This window comes from Cupressus sempervirens, chromosome 8 (genome assembly GCF_028749045.1).
Source record: "Cupressus sempervirens isolate cs-2001-9-10 chromosome 8, ASM2874904v1, whole genome shotgun sequence".
In the NCBI taxonomy this organism is placed as follows: domain Eukaryota; kingdom Viridiplantae; phylum Streptophyta; class Pinopsida; order Cupressales; family Cupressaceae; genus Cupressus; species Cupressus sempervirens.
Genome location: NC_143125.1, coordinates 425,562,076 through 425,585,135, shown reverse-complemented (window position 1 = coordinate 425,585,135; position 23,060 = coordinate 425,562,076). Strand labels below are relative to the sequence as shown.

At 35.5% G+C, this 23,060-nt stretch overlaps 1 protein-coding gene across 2 annotated transcripts; it reads right to left on the bottom strand.

Moving 5' to 3' along the window:
- Positions 1-3,436: 3,436 nt before the first annotated feature.
- LOC149543049 (F-box protein At3g26010-like) lies at positions 3,437-9,585 on the bottom strand. Of its 2 annotated transcripts, none has more exons than XM_089796240.1 (2): positions 9,312-9,585; positions 3,437-4,947 (listed from the first exon to the last, which is right to left on the bottom strand). In XM_089796240.1, exon 2 carries the CDS (start codon positions 4,921-4,923, stop codon positions 3,775-3,777), a length of 1,149 nt encoding a protein of 382 aa, XP_089652366.1. In that variant the 5' UTR covers positions 4,924-4,947; positions 9,312-9,585; the 3' UTR covers positions 3,437-3,774. The 2 variants fall into 2 exon arrangements, with proteins under 2 accessions (XP_089652366.1, XP_089652367.1); XM_089796241.1 differs by having other exon boundaries at positions 3,437-4,934.
- Between the last annotated feature and the right edge of the window lie 13,475 nt (positions 9,586-23,060).

Sequence of the window (23,060 nt, the reverse complement as noted above, 5' to 3'; positions counted from 1 at the left end):
CCACCTCAAGTATCTATGGGACCAAATTAATCAAGCTTCTTCTGATTATTTGGTTCCCAACAAAATTGTCTTTAATAAACGCTCTACTATAGTGTTCCACAACATGTCTTCCCATCTCCTCCTGCTCTTTTAAGACCCTTCCCCCTTCATCATTTGACCTATTGATCATGTTTCTTCTTTTATGGTTAGAGGTTGACCTATGAAATAAAGTAGTGTTCTTATCCCCTTCCTTAAGCCATTGAATTCTTGATCTTTGTTTCCAAAAAATTTCCTCCGTCAGTAGGATATCCTTCCACTTTTTTCTATACTTCTCCTCTTCCTAAGTTGCACCTTCCAAGTTGGTCACTCTCGCAATTTCTCCTTGGAGTTTTTTGAGCTTTTCCTCCACTTCACCTTTAACTTTGAATAAGTCACCAAATGAACTCTTAGCCCAGACCCTCACATTCCTCCTAATATTATCCAATTTTTGTTTAAGTCTGTACATCACAGTACCATCTATCCTTATATTCCACCAATCTTGATCTTGCTCTTTGAATTTCGAGTGAGACTGCCACATTATTTCATATCTGAAAGGTTTTTGTCTACCTTTAAAACCATCCTCCTAATGGAATAATATAGGAGAGTGGTCTGATATCGTTCTAGTGAGGTTCTTAAGGTGGGAGTTCCCCAGTCTATCCTAGTTCCCTATCACCAATAACCTGTCCAGCTTGACCTGAATAAGGTCCTTCCCTTTCCTATTATTAGTCCAAGTATACAGATTTCCTCTCAACTCCACATCCATAAAGTCCAGCCTACTCATGAAGTCATTGAGGTCTTGCAAACTTTCTGAACATTCTCTATTACCACCTAGCTTCTCTAAATGGTAAAGGGGAGTGTTGAAATCCCCCATACACATCAACTACTCATCCTTTATAGTTTCAGCAATCCTAGACAATTTATCATTCGTTTCCTTCCTCCCAAGTCTACTATTAGAGGCATAGATATTGATCAACCCCCAACAATGGCTGCTAGACTAGAAGTTAGTAACGATAAAAAAAAATTCCTTCCAAACCTCAGTACCCTTCATAGAGTTCGGATTCCACATGGTGGCAATGCCCCCCGAAGCTCCATCAGCATCCATATGTAAATACCCAACCCCCGACCAAATATGACTAACTATTTTATCAAAACTAGCACAAGACATTTTAGTCTCCCATATTAAGACATAGTCAACTTTTTCCTAAAAAACACATTGTTTCAGAGCATATTGCTTTTGGGGATTATTTAATCCCCTCATATTCCAAGAAAGGAATTTCATTTCTTACCTCTGGTAACTATCTCCAGTGTAAGCTGCTTAGCACTGGCCACATCCCTAGCTGTTTGCTTTGTCTTGGTTGCTCTGCTAGACGGTCTTTTGGTTGTCCCAGAGTTACCAACATCTAGTTTCCACCCCCCCTCCTCTTCTTTTTCTGGACTTCCCATTCCTTATTATCCTCCTCTTGTGGTGAGGTAGTGATAAGCTCCTTTTCCACCTTCTCAATACTCTCCATTACTCTTGCAACAATATATGTTGGGGAGGCTTTAACCACCCTTAAAGGGGCACATACTTTTACCATAGTGTCACAACCTATAGACATAATTTTCTGCTGGCTGTCATCCTTCTGGGTTATTGGAGGACCTAGGAGAGGGTGGGTCACGTCTATTTCACCTTGCTCCAGTAACACACCTACCATAGGCCCAACCTTAAGTGAGCACAAAAGTTCCTCTAAATCCTTACTAAAAGGGTATTCCTCTTAATTCATCTTGTCCTCCAAAACTACTCCCCCCTTGGGGTCCAAGCTTTTTTCCAGAGTGGGAAGCATAGTGGGAGTAGCCCTAGGAGGGGTCTCTACCACCTTTTCAGAAATCTCTGAAGGTTCACCCAAGGACTCAATAACAATCCCTGGAGAGCCCTCTTTCTGTTTGTCTTTCTACATTTAGGCTTTACAATCCACGATAAGGTGTCCAAATTGACCACATATTTGGCAGAACACCCCTCCCCCCATTCTCATATTCTATAGGCTGAATTTTCTCACCCCATTTAGTCCTCAACGTGACTATAGTGGGGAGTGCTCTATTCAGGGCTACATTCACATAGAACCTTGCATAAACCAGTCGTGCTTTTTGCAAAGTCACTTTATTGGCCATGACAAAATGACCAAAGAATTCCCCACCCACCTTAAGATCTTCTCATCCCAAAATTCAAAGGGGAAGACTAGGTAACCTAACCCAAACTGGGGCAAGTTTGTTCAACTCCACACTAGCATCAAAGCCTGGATGCCATTTTGTTAGGGCAAGATAGTACTTCCCATAATACCAAGTACCAGAGAGAATGGAGTTGAAATCCTCCTCTGTAGTAAATTTGAAACAAAAGAGACCACTAGGCATAGCACAACCATCCTGCAAGTCCTCCAAGTCCCTGCACACCGCAAGCACGAGTTGCAGGTCTAGGCATGGTGGCAGATCTGAAGGCTTAGGGCCCGCTATCATTCAAAATTCAAAATAAAAAAGAGCAGCAAGTTTCATGTTAAATTTAGTGTTCCTTTGCTTTTATCTCCATTAAAGTCGTAGAGTCTCCCATCTATAAAGGTTTGAAGTTTCCCTATCATGGTCCTATTAATCATAGTCTCTGTCAACCTTCAGTCCCTCGAGAGTCTATTGAACTTGATTTCTTTTGGCCTTCTATGCCTTAACTCAATCCTGTAGAGACAATCTTTTATGATCATATTAAAAATAAGTAGAGATGTACAGAGACTCATGGAATGTTGCTGTGTGAAGATTCATTGCTGTGCTAAGAGCAATTTGAAAACTAGAGCAATTTGGAATTTAATCTAACATGGCCTCAAACAACAATTTGGCTCAATTAATTTCATATTTTGATTGAGAAAAAATATGATTCATGGTTTATGAGAATGGAACTTTGTTTTTTCGTCATGCTTATGATCTTTGTGGATATGTGACTTCAATAGATATCCAAAGCCTCCTGACCAAGCTTCAGAATTGACTCTTCTATCAAGGATGACAACAAACCTGCAATTGTATTAGCAAAGATAAATCAAAGGCACTAATTAAGGGCTAAAATTCTCAATGCACATCCAACCGATCAGTTAGCTTGATTACTGCATGGATGTATTGTATTTCAATGTTTAGATGAACAATTACTATATATATATATATATATATATATATAATTCCAATGTTTAGATAAACAATATCCATGAATTTTCCATTTAGTTTTTGATTGAATTCTGTATTGGGAGATATTTGGCTAATACCTTTGGGAGAAATCCAACAGGGAACTCTCATTTAATTTTATGTTATATTCCGTATCCACCAGTAACTAGCTAAAAACCATAGGAGGATTAAAATCTAGCTGCGAATTACTGCTGTTTAGCAATACATTTCAAGTTCTGATGGATTCATTGAAAATCATACTATATGGATTTTATTAAAAAATAAGTGTAATGTCAAATGAATCATTTCAACAAATCAAAATTTAAATTGTGCCCAAGGTCACCGACTACTCCATTCATCAAAATTCAGCAGCTTGCATCTAATTGAACTTATCTGTGACATATTCTATGCAAATTGTAAACATAAATACAAAAAGGAATGACTGCTCTTACAATCACATTGATAGCAAAGGAACTATTGATCTCAAGGATCACAATAAAATTTTGTTCTCTCACAACAACAGAATCTGTGTCTATCACTGGAGTCTCAAAACTCACAATTAGAGCCAATAAAAGGTATGCTTCAGGGGCATATAGAGAATCTCAAGGGCGTGGGGAATGCTGTGCTGTCATCTTGATCTTGCCTCTGAATGTCTTTCTGCTGATGCAATCTCAACCTGGTTTGGCGTACATCTTGATCAGTAAATGCAGGCATTACCCAAATACAATCCTTGGATGCACCAATGCTGCTCAAGACAAAATCTTTTTCAAAGAGGAGTTCAGCAAAAGTTATTTTGTTCCTTCTAATCGGACTCCGCCTGTTCCATCTGCACACAGACACCACTCGCCATTGAGAAGAAGCAGCAGCAGCCTCTGCATCCGTTTCAAATATAAACATGAAACTCCTTCCGATTGGTGAGCTCCATAATACCACTTTCACATCTCTTCCCAGCGCAAATCCTTTCAATACTCTGCCACATGATGTATGAACAATTTCTCCACCTAAGTTGTAAGAAGGCAGAGCATGCCCATGCAGTGGAAGGCAGTAAGCTGTTTGGTTGCCCGCTGTCTTGTAGGGCGCCCAATATGACCATACAATGCTTCTCACAACTTTAATATCCCAAGATGATGTAGAAGATCTGTATATCGCAACTTTCGCAGCTTGATTCAAACAGCTCACAATGACCACCTGATAAGTCTTGGTTGCTGAGTCAACAATAACATCAACTGGAACTCGTTCTGTCTTGAGATAAAAGGAGAGATGTTCTTCGCTCAAGACTGGATCAGGCAACTCCCGAGCTGCCATTGTTAATGGATTCACAATTTGAAGCAGCCCTTCAGTCTTATGCTGGTAAAGCAAAAGACCTCCACTTGCACCTTTCAGAATCCAAGATGGTGAATCAAACATCTCCTTCTTTAGCCCTCCACTTCCACTGGGATTGAAGATCTTAACCCCTCTATCACAGTGATCCATAACAAGCCACTGCTCACCATTCTTCTCATCCCACATTTTGTGAAATTGGGAAGAAGAGGAAATAGTAGTTCGCCATGAACGGCAAACACTTCGAGCTTCAATAACACTGAGAAGAGGCAGCCTCGACAAGATTTCCTCATTGATTTCGTCTGGAAGATGCTCAAAATAATTCTCTTTTTCTTTCCTCTGTCTTTTACCATTTCTTGAATGCCTGGAAGCCCTAGCAGCTACTTTGCCTTTTCCTCTGTTTTTTCCCATTTCTCGAATGACTGCAATTCGGTACTGAGCAAAACATGTATAAGAGGAATTTGATTCTCAGGGTTTGGTTTTCACAATTTAGTAGAATGTCTGAAATCTAAATTTAGAAACTTGTCATGCAAATCTCCATTAAAAATTAAACAAACAAAAATTTAATTTAATATAAACTTATTCTATTTTAAGGAAGCGGCTATCCCCGTATAAATTCAGTTAACTGGTTTTGACGCTGTTTTTGCACGGTTTTTATGTTCAAAATAAGGGTTTCAGAATTCCCCACATATAATATTTTAATTAAATAAAATAATAGGAAATTATTGTTAAACAAGGATGCAAGTATCAGAGTTCCTTTCTATTGTATTGGTGAGATACAAGAATGGTTTGTGTAAAATAAGAAGGATGAAAGCTAATATTACATTTGGGAAAACTTAAACTAGTTTGCAAGTAACTAATAATGATTTTTTAATTTAATAAATTAATTTAAGATAGTCTTTTCAAAGAGTGCATTTTATTTCTAATTGCATTGTTAACATTATTTTCATAGAATTGGTTAAATATCTTTTAGAAAACACTTCCTTTATTTATGTGCTGAGAAAATTGTTAAAATGTAACTAAATGTAGTCAACAAAATATTGAACTATTCAATTAAAATATTAAATGATTTACTAGTAAACATCTAACGCCAATGTTATATCTTAGATTTGAAAGCTATCAAGCTACTAATTTTATTTATTGAGATTTGATAGAATTTAATTACAATAAATTTCTAAACTAAATACAAGTCAAAATTAAAAATAATAAATTAAATATAAAATTATTGAAATTCAAGTAATAATTTAAAAAAATTAATAGCATATATTTGAAGTATCAAGTTTATTAACATTTAAATAAAGAATTATTTAATTATTCCCAATTGAAAAATATACTAAGAAGACCAAAATATTGTGACTATCTATTTTTTTATTCATAATAACCACCTTGAGATTTACATCAATGCCCCTTATAATTTATCAAACATCAAATATTGAACAAGTTTTTAAAAATTGAATAGGGTAATTAAAAGAATTAAAAAATAAAAGCTACAAAATAGTTGTAAAAAATATTGTTGCGTAGTGCAACATAAAAAAGAATTTGATTAGCCCATCAAAGTCATTGTGGTCTAAAATTTTTGCTAATAGGAACTTTAATACATAAATAAATATCTAATTAAAAAAGTAGTTATAGTGTTAGATAAGGTATTGGATAAAGAAATGTCATACTTTCAAAGTCTGGTAAAATATATAAAACTAAAATACAACAATTATTAAATCACACACATTATTCTATTCATATTTTAATTTTAAATATTTTATTTATAATATTTATTTTGCAAGAATTATTAACCTTTTACATTTTGGAATAGATGGCATGTGCTCATGCATTTGTTGGTTAACATGCAATTCCAAAACATGTGGCTTGAACAAACTCATGCATCTGAACAATTGTTTAACTACAAAATTGTAAAAAAGCATAAAATAGGTGAAAGTAGGAAGATGATAAAAAATAAAATAGGCCAAGTATTGTGACACGATAGCAATTTTAATGTTCTTCTAACACCTCTACATCTCGACTCCACAACAAATTTAAAAATAGCATAGGTAGAAAGCAATGAGAAAATAGTTAATATTGAGAAATGCTTAAATTCTTCGTGGAGACATTCAAGGGTGAGCTTCTAACTATTATCTAGACCACTTCCATTGTTCATGGATGGGTGGGAAAGCTATAGGAGGGCCTGTCATAAATCACAAGTAGACTCAACATAAATTTTACTACAAGTTTGGTGCAAGGTAATTGAATTGCTTGATATTTGATGTTTGATAAATTAGAAGGGATATTGATGTATATATTCTCATGGCTTGATTCTTCATATATGCCACAACCAACTCCTCGTTGTTCTTGAACACTATCATCGGAGTCCTTATTGAAAACTGATGGTTTTCCCCTTGAGCCAAATGCCCACCTACCTGACAGAAGCATTAAACACGATAGGTGAGTTCAAATTTGAAATGAGAGGGAAAGTATTTTGAGACAAGACAAAAAGGAAGAATGTTCATTCATTCCAAGAAGGATAGAGATTAGTTGAAGAGAGCAGAGCATTTAGAGAGCAGAACGAAGGTTCAGGAATCCAAGAAGAAGATCAAAGCATATATTAGCATAGGATTAGATCTCTTTTTTCTTTGTAAGTTCATTTTGTTTGTCTCATCAAAGCAGTGATTTATCTAGGTTTTATTGTATGTAGCCATCTAGTGCTGCAAGTTCATATTATAAATAGAAGTTGTAGGTTAATGTATTTTGGTTTTGATTTGAAGCCATATGCTCCCAAATTTGTAATAGTTGAATCAATTTTTGAATAGAAAGTAAGCAAGAAGGCATATTAGTCAATCTCCAATTATTTGGCTTTTTGTTGTCTCCAATTCTATCCATTTCGCATTGTGTTTAGTATTTGTGAAAAATAGAGTTGCCACTCTCTGTTCTTGTCTGTGTTTTAATGGTGGAACAAACCAGATAGTAAATCATCACCAAGTCACTTGGTTCCCTTGTTAACCAAGCTCTTTGTACTAACTTAGGCATTGTAGTGTTGTGTAAACCGAGCTCTCTATACTAATTCAGTCATTGTAGTGTTGTGTGAACCAAGTTGTAGCTGTGTTGACCGAGTGAACTTGGTCCATGTATCAACTAAGTTCTTCCCTGTGCTTACCAAGTTGACTCAGTCTCTATTCTAATCGATCTCACTCGGTCCTTACCTAATCGAGTTGACCAAGCTCACTTGGATCCTTTATCTACCGAGTTGACTTGGTAGTGTTGACTGAGTTGTGTCGACTGAGTGTCAGTTCAAGTGTCAACCGAGCATATTCGATTGTTGTTCTTGCTAATCTCAGTGCCCTCTGTTGATTGGTCATCTCCTGAGTTTGCAGAATTTGTTGAAAGTTTAAAATTTTATAATCATGTCCACAAACAACCTACAAAATATCAAGAATGCATATAGTTAACTATAGTACTAATGATGTTAAAAGAAGGAGGACCTGACGAAAGAGGGCATATAAAATCTTATGTGAAGTTGCAAGGACATTACTTTCAACTCACATGATCTATTGGGGATTTCAAAGGAGGGAGTGAGTGTGGAAGTTTGCATTGGGGTTGAACATCATGTTATCTTTTGACATGATAAGTGTTGATATTGTCCTTCTGCATTCATATTTGAACTTTTATGTTACATGTTAGTAGTGAGTGTTAAATATCTATCTTGATCTATGTTTCAAGATCAAATGATATATAATTGTACAATATCTAATTACCAACTAATATTTTAATCGATAACTAACAATTAATCCAAGGAAATAAGGGATAAAATATAATGACTTACAATGTCTGTTGAATCCGTGGTTTCCATAATTGCTAGGGCCACAATCAATGATCAATAGAAAAACACGTCTATGAAATTTTGTTCAGATTTATATTAGATTGAAGTTTGTTCATAAATGTTCTCCCCTTACTATCTAGATCAATCAATTGAATATCTTCAAGCAGCAGGTTCTCTCCGCCATTTAGCAAAAAGAAATATATTCTACATAATTTGATGTGAAAATGGTCTGTTTGCAGCATTGATTTGCAAGATTTTTCTGGATTAGACTGCTAGATTGCTCTCTCTTTAATAGATTTGCATTAATTTCTCAAGCTCTTTTTATGAGAAGGGCTTATTTCAGCTTTTCTCATTGTTATGATGTGCTTGAGCTTCTCAAAGCTTTCTTCCAAGTGAGGAGGCATTCAGCTCAGTGATTTGCATCATAGAAATAGGGGGAAATGACTGGACTTGTACATATTAAACTCAAAAACTAATAAGAACAAATCAATTTGAATGGTGTATTCGTATTCTAAAGCATGCGCATCCAAAAAAATATAGTGCATGTCCATGGAAGCTAGGAAACAGGAAACACAAGTGTGCATGGCCATTTGGAGAGGGTATGGGATAAGAGAGATGGGGGATTGCATGGGAGAAGGATTATTTTTGTGGGTGTCAGAACAAGGCGGACGAAGCTTCTTGAATGTTCTAACGTTTTTGCCGCTGCTATACCGTTTGGAAATTATGTATTTTTTCTAACAAAAATTATTTTTCTACTTGTTTCAACGAATACAAATTCAGAGAACTAATATTTTTCAATTTAAAAAAAAAAAAAAATTATATTCAACTCTAATGTTTTTTACAGTAGAATTTTAATTCTGTATTGTCATTGGTTGGCTAATCAAGTCAAATTAAAAATTAAGCACCGTAAGCATAAGACAAAAAAAAAAAAAAATCCAATTTAAAAGCTCTTACAATAAATAAATCGTTTTTAGAGGAGAAAATTTGGAACCTGGAGATGTGAATGATTCTCCTTTAACTTGTTTCTGTTATTTCCGTTCCAATCACTTGTAACCAGCAGGCAAGGGAACAAGAGACGTCAGCCTCCACCCAGCAACACAGACCTCAAATTTAACAAGACTGGAATAAGAGACGGCAACCTCTACCAGCAGCACAAACCTCAAATTTTAGTACAACACAACAGAACAAAATTGAGCTCCAACTCTCCCCCTACCTCCCATTTCCTCCATTTAAAAACAATGCCTCCTCTTTCCTTTGAAATGACCTCTCCCCCTTTACGCAACCAACATAATGGTTATTAAATGAAAGTCTTACTTTAATTTTCCGCTGCCCACCAATTAAGGATTTCCACTTCCACTTGGCTTATGAAGTTTAAAAACTTTCACTTCTATTAATTTCATCTTTATCTAATTCATAACCACTTCAAAATTTGAAAAGGAAATAAATGAATTTGAAAAATTATTAATTACTATTAATAAATGAAGGAGTACCTTTTTTTTCATATATTTATATATATATTGATTAGAATAGAAAATAAATAAATCCACACTTTTATTCATCATTTTATTCTTAAATTAATTACTAAATCGAACTAACTTTGTAAACAAAAGAGAATAGTTTTAATACAAAATAACAAACTTGCACATGCCAAAGCATCAATATTGCCAACATAATAATAAGATTACATCATGAAATCAAATATGATATCTGTTACGGAATTCATGATCTCATTAACATTTAATAACATGCTTTATAAAATTTATCATTCATAAATAATGAATTCACGCATGATTTAAAAGATCAATCATTTTCATAATCTAATCACAAGATAACATGTAAATTATATCCACACCAAAACATCATGTCTTTATCTCATATATCCAATTTTTAAAATGATTATTTAAATAACGATTAATAAAGTAAATTCACCTATTTATTTGCATCGATAATAAAGATGAACAATCTAAACAACATATAAAAATATCTGACTCAAGTTGAGTCAAACATAGTTTAAAAGTTGAAATCATAACATGTCTTGATAAGTAGCATGTTGAAAAGTGAGTCGTGATAGACTTTGAAGTTATTTTCATACAACAGAGGCAGGGGAGGAGATATGGATTGGTTCAACATACTACAAGGAACACACACATACATATATAAAAGGTAAGTAACAAAACATACCAGAGGATTGATCCAGAGTGAATCCATAGTTTCATGGTTACATTCTCAACACAAACAATATTATATATTCCTTTCTATTGTATCTAACTAAAGAAATTGAAATCCTTGTCCTCCACAGAAGTGACATCATCTAGTCTTTCCAATGGCTTTCCATAGGAATGTTGGAATACTTTAGAATAACTGGGGGGGGGGGGCGCGGGGTTGAGTCAATTATCCAAGGTCCAGATGTATAAATAAAAATTTTCACAACTTAGTGAACCCATAAAACATTCATACCCATGCATGCATCCATTATGCAATCACTAAAACTTGTATGTTATTGTCAAATCAACTTGCAGAAATGTAAAGCATGAAACACAACACATTCATCAGCACACTTGACACAATGATTTACATGGAAACCCAATTTGGGAAAAACCACTAGTAACATGCTACTCCTTTTCACTCTTATGAAGTGATGCTCTGTGAAAAGTCAACCCTATTAAAGGTTACAATTCACGCTGTTAAAGATGACCCGGTTAAGGGATTTCAATCATCCTGTTAGAAATGAGCCTTGTTAGAGGTCTTTAGGCCATTCACTTGGAATGCCACCCAATTAAAGGATTTACAAATGACTGTTAGGTCAACCTTAATCCAAAGGATTTACCCTAGACTGATACAATTGTTAGAGAATAATAGTAGAGCTTTGATCTGATACAACTTACAACTTCTCTTGCAGATTTCAGATCTCTATTTAGTCCTCAATTCTACTTGGGCTTTCCAATGCCAATTGACTTACACTCCACTTGAGTCCCTACATAGTTATATTTAGTAGGTCTAACCAGTGACTTGATGTATTTCATTGTCTTGATTGGTGTGTGTGGTAGCCATGGGTGATTGTATTATGTGATTGTGGTCAGGTCATTATCTTCATGAAAATAGTGAGTGTGGGCCTATGGCTACCACGTGGTTGGGAGGCATAGCTACTTATACCAATGTTGGGGACTAGTGTATAGAGATTGTCTACTTCTAGTTTGAGGCCTATGGTAGATATTCACTTGGCATTTCAGTGTATCTAGAGTATGTTTCCTTTTGATTTATGTTTTATCTTGGATGTACTAATATCATATTTAAATAATGTTTACTATGTTACTTGATTTATTCCTTTATGATGATGTTGTATCATATTACTAGATGATGTTTCTTACCATTGCTTTGGATTAGTGATGTTATTGGTAGATTAGCATGTTGAATGTACTTGGTCTTATGATGTCTATTGATGGTTATTACTAAGAACAATATCATGAGACAACTCCAACTATCTTGTTGGAAATTAAGATTCATGCTCAGGGGTATGGTTAGGATCTCTAAGATCTCATGATGCCATTATGGTAGGGAGGAAATATGCACGGTTCTATTGAGTTGGTTATTTCACATGTGTTTTTTTTCCTTTCTTTGCGATGATGATTATGCTCTTTTTGTATATTAATGATATGATTTAGATGGATAGATGTATTTTCTTCTATGTTCTAGTTTATTAGGATGATTTGATCTTCTTAATACAATTTGTAATGCCCCACTCAAAGATCCTTGGAACAAGGATAAATAAAAGCCAAGATTTTTTTTTAAACAAGTATGGATGCACATGAAAATCAACATACAAGGATACAAAAGATCACTATGAAAGACAAAACAAACATCCAAGCACCAATGATCTCGATGCGCCACTACTGACCAAAATGAAAAAGGTATGAAGGTCAAGAAACACATTCAAATCCGAAACATCCTAGATTCAAAAGGTCAAACACTAGGGTTCAAAAAATTTGTAGAGGGTATCTGTTGTGGTTTCACAACGCATGCCCCATTTCACCTAGAAATGGGGACCCCCTACTTAATTTTTTTAGTTTTTCGGATTCCTAGTCTGAGGTCTAAGTCTTTTTTAGGGTTTTTCCTAATGTTTTTGGCCAATTTGGGTCTCTACCTGAAAACCTAGATTCTGAAAACCAAGATTCTAAAAAAGAAAATCAAATTTGCTAAGGAAAGGTGCACACTAGCGCACCTCACCAGGTGTGCTAGTGCGCTTAGTTATTCAAGCAAAAAGTACTTCTTGGAAGTGCACAACTGTACACCTCCAAGAGGTGTGCTAAGTCCTAGGTTTATAAAACCCAGGACCCCCCAATCCTTCTCACCTTTATTTTTTGTTTTCGCTTCATGTTTCAGCACCTGCACAGCTCTTTAGGTGTGCAACTCTGCTACTCCTCTGGCCTCACACCTACACAACACAATGTTAAAATACCCATAAGAAGTGTACCTTTTTTTACATTAACATTAAAAAAAAAAAAAAAAACTAAAGCAAAAACTCTAAAAGACTTAAAGACTAAAACCTTCACCAAGTAAGGTGCACAACTACACACGTCACTTAGCATTCTTTTCTGCTATAAGGGTGTGCTAAATGAGGTGCTCTAGATGCGCACCCTTAATAGAGTTAGTGTATAAGTAAAGCACACCTAGCACACCTCTAAGGTGCGCTAGGTGCACATTTTTATTTTTTCAAAGAGTTTAATAGGGTTTTTTGATGTTTTTAGTCAATTTTGGTAAATTAGGGTTTCTATGTCATATTTCAGGTTTGTCTAAATTAAGTTTTTTCAAAATCTAGACTAATGGATATTAATTTTATGCAGATTCAATGACTTCTTCATCATCTTCCCTTGCTACAAAGATGGTCCTAAAACTAATGATTTTCAAGTTTTAAGGTGTTCTTGCAAAGTCAAACTTCCAAGATGACTATTCAAAGATCTGGGACACTGAACTTGGCCATACCGACTGGAACACATTCCTAGTATTGTGAAACAAACCTATAGAGAGGTCCCCATTGATATCTACTTTTATCTAATCGGAACTAGTCAATGTAGCATCACACCCAGTATTAGTACAGTCCTTGGAGTTGATTATGGCACTGGCGGAAAACTATGTCTTTGATGAAAGGGTCGTAAAGAGTATAACTAGAGAGATCATGCCAGATCTCTGACCTAAGAACATAGAAAAGGTATTCCATCTCCCAAGAGCAGATTAGTTTATCAAATTAACCTATCATCGGGTGAAAAGATGGTACAGAGAACATGTAGAGGAAGCATATGAAATCATTCAATCCTCATACCAAATCGAGAAGACTCCTCTTGGATGCAAAGCAAGCAAAGTGGACATGACAAGGGGTTATATGAAAGAGGATACCAAATATTCTATAATACTTTTGAGTAGAGTCATGGGATTACTAGCAACAGGACACCTGAATATATGGATGATACACTTTATTGAGACTATCAAAACAATGAAGATGCTAATTGATTGGGCTTCCATTCTTAATGAGAATTTGGATGAGCAATTGGTGATAGTTAAGAACAACTGTAAGTTCTACATGACATCCTATTTGGTATACCTATTAGTGGCAAGGCCAATAGATTATCTGTGACTCTTCAAAAAGTGCAGCATACAAGATTCAAATGCATGGCCCTATATAGTATATCCCTAGTTGGTGAAGAAAAAGCTTCTAGAGTACAAAAAGGAATATAGGATAGTGAATGATGTTTTTATTTTCATGATTATCTAGTTCATTGAAGGGGATTATGTGAAGGATGTTAGATGAGGCAATGGCTAAGATTTCAGAAGTTGGCACCTATTACATCCAATTTTGAACAATCACTTATTTGAGGGTAGCAGGAATGACTATCAATCCCAAGAAGCTCCCTAGGTATCCAAGTGACAAACTTATATTATTGGAGATCGCTCAACAACTCTTGTCTACACATGATAGAGTAAGGAAGCAACACAAGATAACCTGAGTGTGGCCCATTACTATAGGACCATTTAGTGTGGTACAAAGATAGGATATTCTATCTTTTGAGCCTAAGTGGGATCAAGGTCCCTTGGAGGAATATAACTCTCCTCATCCTTATTTTGATAACATTGGGAGAGTGTAGTACTTAGCAGGCAAAACATTCCAACATGAAGATGTAATTGAGGACCATTGGATGAACATAGTAGATGGCTACGATATCCATATAAGGGATTATTGTAGGATGACTCTCTATTTGGCAAGCAATGATTTGAAGATAAAGGTTCCTTTAAAGATATTACAAGAAGATACTAAGGATGTCCTTGATCCATTGTATAATAGAGACAAGATTTTCCATTGACCCGTTATGAATGTGGAGATTGATTAGGAAGAAAAATTAGATATTAATCATAGGGCCAGGCACGTCATCAAATTGACCAAGGATTGGATTAAAGACCTTTCAAACTGGATCCAATTCCTCAAGTGGTAGTCTTCCATGCTATAGCCCACCTAGCAAGAGCTAGAGTAGCCAAGGTAATAGTGCCCACTTTTATAGCTTAGTCCCCAGTGAGGCCAAAAAAAATGCACCAATTTGATAGAGAAGTTGGATATTATAGGACTTAGAAGCGTAAAGGCAAGAGGAAGAGAACTTCTCCATATGATCTGAAGGATATTTTCAATGAATTTTGAAGTATCTCGAAAACTCCAATAATCAGTACCAGATTGAAGTGCTCAAAATTTTGAGTCCAACGCAACTCGAATGGGCAAAAAAGGAGTCTGTATGCTTGAGTTATGGCCAATCAAAGTTTGGTCAAACCTTGGACTAGAGGCTATCAAAAAGGCAAAATTTCAAACTCTCCAAAATTGGTCAAAGTTAGCATCAAATTGAAGGTCTCGTCGAGAGCTTTTTGGAAATGTTAGTTTCGTAAAAAATGGAGCTCAGATGCCAAAGATACCCTTGGTCAAAGTTGGTTGACCAAAGGGTTGAGCACATGACACCAGCATGATGTCAGCATGCACAATTAGCAATGACATGGCAAAAATGTTGACATGGTATCTTCTTAAGGTCACACATGGAAAGTCAATGAAGACATGGCATTGAAGGTGGACCAATTGGTAGTAGACACATGTCACAGTTGAGCGAATAATTTTGTGCCACATGGCACTTCCTCCTTCAAACGCCAGTTTTGGTGACCATTTTTGTTTTGTAAAAATATTGTTATGAGATTCGATCCCACAACCACCTATTTCCCAAAACTAATGATGACCGCTGCACCAAGTGTGGCATTTGAAATATCTTCGCGTGATTTCCTATTTGAAGACAAGTCCGTTGCCAATCCTATTTAAAGGGGCCATCGATGGGAGTTGAACCCTCGACCTAGTGGTTACTAAAATCAATGGTAACCATTGTGCCATGTATGGTAGTTAAAATATTTGCAACAAAGTTTTTATTTAAACTTTATCTCTTAAACCGCCACCTTGTTTAAAATAGGTATATTTGTTATTTGGTTATAATTTTAACCCCAAAAATTGTTAATAGCCAAAGTTGTTAAATGGCTAAAGTAGGTATTTGAGTGTCATTTTTTTATGAGGCCTATTATTTTAATTTTGGTTATAGGCCATTTTAAGGCAAATTTTATTTATAAAAAGAAGGGGGTAGGTTCATTTTCAACATTGAACATAGGTATTCAGTTGGAAGCAGTTGATGAAAAATTGATAGGGGAATTGAGGAAAATTGATGTGAGCTTTATGTTGATGGAATATTGATGATTTTTGTTCAATTAAATCCTTAAGGAGAGAGAAAATCTAGAGAACGTGTTTTTAGTCCCGAACAACAGAGCAGTGTGATGTTGTTGTTCTACAAGGGGTTGAATTTGTAACATATTGTACTTGATTTGGAGTTAATCGAATTGGTCCATTAGTTGGAGCTAGACCCAGAGATGTAGTCCTGATAGGGTGAACTCTGAGATCAAATTGTGTTGTGCCTCTTGTCTCTCATTTCTTTCTATCAATTGTTATATACTGCTCTTTTCTACATTTTTCAATTACGTTAATTTGCTTTAGTTAAAGCAGTAATTAATTTTATGTAATTGGTTAAAATTCCTTTGTATTAGTTCTTTAATCCTCTTCTCTGTAATTTCAATGGTTTAAGGAACATAGCCATGCTTTTACTGCCTAGATTAAGAAATTAAATTTGATTATTAGGATTAAGTCATAATCTTATAGATCCTAAATAAGATCACCATAACAAGCCAAGCTAAAAGAAGAACCAGCTCAAGCACTGCCACAACAAGGGGCAAAAAATATACAAGGGTAAGGAGGATAATCCTACACAAACCCAAGATAATCCTCAAGTGCCATCGCCAGATCAAGGGTAAGGAGGAGTTGAAACAAAAGTGCAAATAATGTCTCCTACTCAAGAGGTACAAGCTTCCCCCTTCACTCCTAAAAGAAGAAAAACCAAAACTCTGGTCAAGAGGAGACAAAAGGTAATTGGAAGAGTTATTCCTTTTCCACCAGTCTCCAAAGTCATTCCAGAAGAGGAATACGAGGATAATGAAGATGAAGAAGATAACCTTCCTTTGAGTTGGAGGACTTTTCTTGCTAGAGAAATAGAGTTAGAACAGAGAAGAAGCTCCACCATTACACCACCATCCATTCCTAAGCAGCCTATTCAGTCTACCACTTCAGAAGATGAGTTGTAGCAATGGATTGATCAGTAGGAGGGTGAAGGGGCTGATGTCTTTTAGATGTCAAATTTTGACTTTATGTTGGTTGGTACTGAACTGGAGGGAGATAAGATAAGAGATACTTCAACTAATCAACCTAACAGGAGGATTAGAGTTAGTTTCCATCTCAACCACAAGGACCCGAAGTAGCTCCACCATTTCCAAAAAAAGCTACATTTTGTATGGATAAAGGTTTAGCTACTCCTCTTCCTCTAAGCAATGAAGAAGAATAGGTCCAAGTGGAATAGGAGGAAGATCCACGAAAAATATCCACCAATGAAGTGTCAAAGGAAGGGAAAATATATGATCAACCTCATTAGGCTTTCCAAGACACAAAGATGAGAATTGTGGACTCAATAGATATAGAGACTCTCAATGTGGATCTTTCACAAAAGGAAAATACTTCAGAGAGGAGTGATAAGGGGAGGAGCATAGTAAAACAAACTCCTTCTTCATCAAAAGGTAAATCTCCAATGGAACATATTCCAAGATGGTTGAAGAAAGAGGTGATTAGAAACAAAAGGCAACAATATGATAATGAGGAAGAGGGAATGAGGGAATTGATTGAAGTTCTCAGGAAACTTGAGTTACCTCTAAAAGATGCACTGGCATTGGCCTTTATCATGAGTGATCATAATCAAGATTTATTTTCTCATGTTTCTATCCCTCCTCCACATGTAGATATTAAGGAATTAACTCTGAAAGATTATCAAATTAGGGAGGTTATGCTTGGGAAACCTACATTGGACACTACTAAGTTAATGGTGACAAAAAGAATCAAAGAAGTATTCAAGCACTTAGAAGAGGATGACACAAAATTGATAACACTTCAGAAACAGAATGAGATCCTAAAAAGATATATGAATGAAGTTGTTGGTCCCTTAGATCCTAAATATCCCAAGGAGACTTTAAAATGTGGCACTGGAGAAAAGAGATAAGGAGATTGTGCAGTTAGATCCATTTTTGAAAGCTTGTCAGCAATGGTAAGAAAGTTTTGAAGAAAAAGGTGTGTAGATTATATAGGGAAATCTTAAACTACTACACCATATTCAAGATAATATGGATAAGCTAGTGACCATTTTGAACTAGGATTTTGGTTTAATGGATGAAGTACATACCTGGGGCAAAGACCTACAAGCACTATAGTTGATCAAGGGTCAAAGGTATTGGATGTTAATGTAGGTATATACAACAAAAGAGTTAGATAGAATTGATGGTTATTGTGGATGGCAATAAAGTAATGGAAAAATTACACAGATTTTCATAAGCTCAAGGATCAAACCCAAGAGAAAATCTTGGAGGCAGAAAAATATTATAGTGATGTGTGTTCAGACATTTTGGAAGATGATTCAAGGGAAAAGTTGATGACCATAGAAGTAGTTGTTGCATAGTTTTAAAAGAATTTTGAAGAAGCTTCTAATGATGATGATTTTAGACAAGCATTCAAGACTGAAGAAGCATTACTAGACTTGGATGTGAAACTGGGAGATTTTGCAAAAACTCGCATTGAGGTAGGTAATTATAGGTAGAAAATGAAGGACAAATATGAAGCTTTAGATTTTCTAGATGCAACCCAAGTCACTAAGATTATTGAGAAATTCAAGAGCAAATACCCAAACATAGCTCTATTATAAAGGGGAACAAAACCTAGAAGCTAGAATTTCAGCTTTGACACTTGGTGAAATTTTGCACTTTTTGAACTTGCTTCTGAGGTGCATAGGGGCACCAAGTGCACCAAGTGCACTACTCCCAAGGTGCACTTTTTCAGAGTTGTGCTAGAAGTTTTTGAAAAAGTCAAAAGTGCTCTGACAGTTAACCTCCAGTTCTAAATTTAGAGCTTTCCATGCATTGGAAATGCATTCTAACAACAGTTTAACTCCTACAGACACCTAATAGAGATGGAGCTTCTATTTTTGGCACTTCCAAACACTCCTGCATCATCTAATGGCTTTCTTCTTCTTATTTTCTCACTCTTTCTTTATTTTAAGACATGTAAAGGTTCATGCATTTATTTAATGATATAAATATGGATAGATTCCTACTAAGCACTAGTTAGAGAGTTAGTTTGTACATAAATAGATTTGTTTTATTAGTTTAGAAGGATATGTTTGCATAAAGATATCTCTCACTCTCAACACAAATTGAGGATAAGATTTCTTATAAATTCAAGAACGTAATATGTAGTCTAGGTCATTATTTTGATGCAATAATATATGCTATTAGTACTCACATTTGGAGTGTAGTGATTCTTGCCTAAGTGTGTTATATTTTGTGAATGTATGTTCATGGAATGTAATTGAGCTAATAGTTTTATTGCATTATTTTGATTATGCAATCTTTTAATACTGGTGTTTCTATGGGTCTACAAAGTCTACTGACATACTTAGTTCGAGAAGAGATCACCTTATTGTTCCTGCATAGATTTTTGTCTCACATGAGCACACTTTTTGTGGCCTTACAATTTGATGAAAAGTGAAACATTTTATGGTTATTGAATTCCCAACAATGATTGCATCAGTGGAATTAAGGAAGCATTGCTCCTATTTTCATTGGTTACCTATCGATCTTTTCAAAGGCTTAATTTGTAGACCTATTGTTTAGATAGCTTATGTCCATTAGGAATTTACTTTGCAAGTCATTTTCTTAAATTTCTTATTACCCTATCTTCATTATTTTATTTACTAACCCTTGGTTAAATTAGGAATTCATATAATTGCATTGTAAGATTGCATTCATTTAAAAAATAAAAAAATAGAAAAAAAAAATTATTTTTGTGTGGTTGTTCTTTTGAAATAGCAAGCTGATTCAAAATCTTATCCAAATTGTTTAGAACCAGCAAAGGCCTCTTCATGAACACTCAAATTTATCTTCTATTGAGAAAATTCTAGTAGGTCACAAGATCACCTAGAACCTTGGAGTTGATCCCAAATTAGCTTTTCAAGAGAGGAGTTTGAAAGGATTCATATTGTTAAGCATCGTGCAAAATGACAACTCAATAGTATCCCAATCACCTCTTGAAACCTTTCAGTCAAGTCAAAAAGTGCCTACTTATTTCCCAAGCAAGTTTTCTCATAGACCCATGCCATATTTCCATACAGCCTAAGCAATACTTCACCAATATCGCATGACATTTCTCACGTTGTCATGTGTTACTTTCAGGGTCTGGGTGATAGAGTTGAATATGGTCATGTGATGCTCTTCTAGTATCATATGATAGAATTCCAAGGGGCATGTGATACTTTCCAGTCTCGTATGATATAGTTCCCTAAGGAATGCGATACTTTACAGTATCGTATGATAGATCTCCTTTGGGCATGTGATACTTTACCAGTGTTCCCTAGGAATGAAAGACACATTCTGATGAACATTCATAGGAAAGAAATAGAGTTAGAACCTCCACACAAGGAAGTGCAATATCCATAAATCAATGCTTGGACACTCAAACACAAGAATAGCATGGCAGAAATAGAACTAACCATCTAAACCATATGCTAAAAAATATAATAAAGGAATGTGTCAATCAAACTAGCATCATCTAAACATGATATCTAAGCATTCTAATAAAAGAATAAAGCACAAGGAAACATACTCTAGAATTCTGAATATACCAAGTGAACATCAAGCATCAGTCACAACTGGAAATAGATCATCTGTATACACTAGTCCCTAATAATGGAATGGTGAAGGTAGCTACACCTCCCAACCTCATAAAACTAGTAGGTCCACTCCCTTCATGCTGATGGAGATAATGATCCAACCACAAAAATACATAAAGAAAAAATTTATGGCTAATACTCACACTAGACAGTAAAGAGGACTACAACTAAGACCATGAGACAATGTAGTTACAACAGGTCCTGGTCAAACACTCTATGGATCAAATATGTAGGTACTTGATGGAGGGTGAGTCACTTGGCATCAAGTAGTCCAAGCTAGAATTAGGTACAAAATGAATCCCTCAAGAAACCATCACACTGGTGTAGAACAAATCCCTTAGGAAACCATCACACCTACATGGAAAAAATCCCTCAGGAAACTAGCATACCATGCCTTCAAAGACACCATATAGACATTCACTTATCTAAGTTAAGTATTATTACCCATTTGATAATTTAGTTATCACTTGTTTAGAACTTCTTCATGCCAACCTAGAAAATAGTCACTAAGGTTGCGAGAGAAGACCCTCCATGGTCTACCCTACATACCCATGCTCATCACATGATGAGTGCCCATAGGAGATGCATTTTCCCAACCCAACCCCAATGAACATAAATCCACCAAATGCAACTGAGATTCCAAGCTTTGCAAGCACCTAAAAAATGCAAGTTCCTGTGAGTGGGCGCACCAACTCGATGAAGATCATAAAACAAGGGTTGGATGAGAACACAAGAAAAATCACACTCAACTAAATACAAGATCGAGAGTACAGATGTGGCACGCATCCTAATGCAACATAAAAGTGCAACAATGGTTCGATTAACATCCAATGGATAGTCCAAGTCCATGACCAACATCATGCCAAGAAATTTAGACAAAATCGGGCCACACACAAATTGAGGTGAAAACCTCAAAAGACCAATGTTGACAAAATCAACAAAAATTAAACCCATTCACCCCAAGGATGAATTAGCCACAAAAATCCAATAAAATTGTGCAAAAGTGCCTAGCATAATGGTGCAAAACCCCAAACCCTCATCCCAAAAAATATGGAAATATTCATACCTGACCAAGCCGATAGAACTAACAATAAAAAATGAAGGGGAACACTAGTTCTCAACCTCCTAACACATAGCTACTAGAAATGGAAGAAAAAATGAAAAAGGAGAACCCTACCTATCAGCCAAAAGGGAAAAAATGGAAAATTGAACAAAAAAATAAAAATTTTATGCAAGTTGTTGAGAATTGAGGCAAACCAAGGTGTCCCTGAGCTGAATCCAACAAGATTGATCTCATGACAAACCCACGCCCATAGCTTTTATAATGAAAAAATTTACAATCCTACACAAGAGGATTTGGAAATTTGCTGTCAAATTCTATTTTCCAAAAGTGAGAAGTGAGGAATAAAATTCTTTTTTGGATACTTGTTCACTTTTTGAGTGAATAATGGATTAGGGAAAATAACCAAGTAACCTAATTACACCCTAAATCAACCCAAATGAAAACAAGCTATTCCAAGTAATTGAAATTCATCTACGACAAAGCTGACGAGAATTAAAATTAAATAAAATAAAGCCCAAGAATCCCTTAAACCAAAATTACATAATTTATTAATAACTTTCATGACAAATGTGAACCTCTAAATGCATAAACATGCTCACAAGTCTAATCACATAATAAAAATGAGTCCAGATTTAATAAATTAGTGAAAGGTTTAATTTAAACAATTAAATAAGATATGTCAACCATACAAGGATGACATTGGCTAGATATGAATAGCTGAATCACTAACTCCGTGTGCCACTACCAAGGATATAAATCCTGCACACTAAAATGCAAGATCAAGTGTAACTTCATATAATAACATAGCCAAAGAAATAAATGCATTAAATAATCTAGTTTAACCATTTATTTAATTATACTGAAATAATCCATTTACATCACTCACTTTCACATAAAGCATCACAAAGAAAGAGTGAAATAAATAACCATAGCTCATCAAATCCAGCATATACATAATCCTCTTTCCCTTCGGTTAAGGTTGTGTCAATTCTAGAAAAGGGATCTTGCACGATCATTATTCCAGATGAGATTGTTGATCACAACATTGCCTCTATGGCCTTAACACTCGTCAAAAAGTTTATTGGCCCTAGACCAAATATTGATGTGGTCTGAGCCTATACTCTGAAAAAATGGAGCTTGAAAGGTCAGGTCTCTGTCACTGCAATGGCTAAGGGTTTCCTTTCTTTTGAGTTCTCCTGTCATGAGGATATGACTGAGATTTTGTGTGATAGTCCCTGGAGCTTTGGAAGGGCCACCCTCATGCTTCAGAGATGGTCGTCCCAATTGGACTTAAACGAAT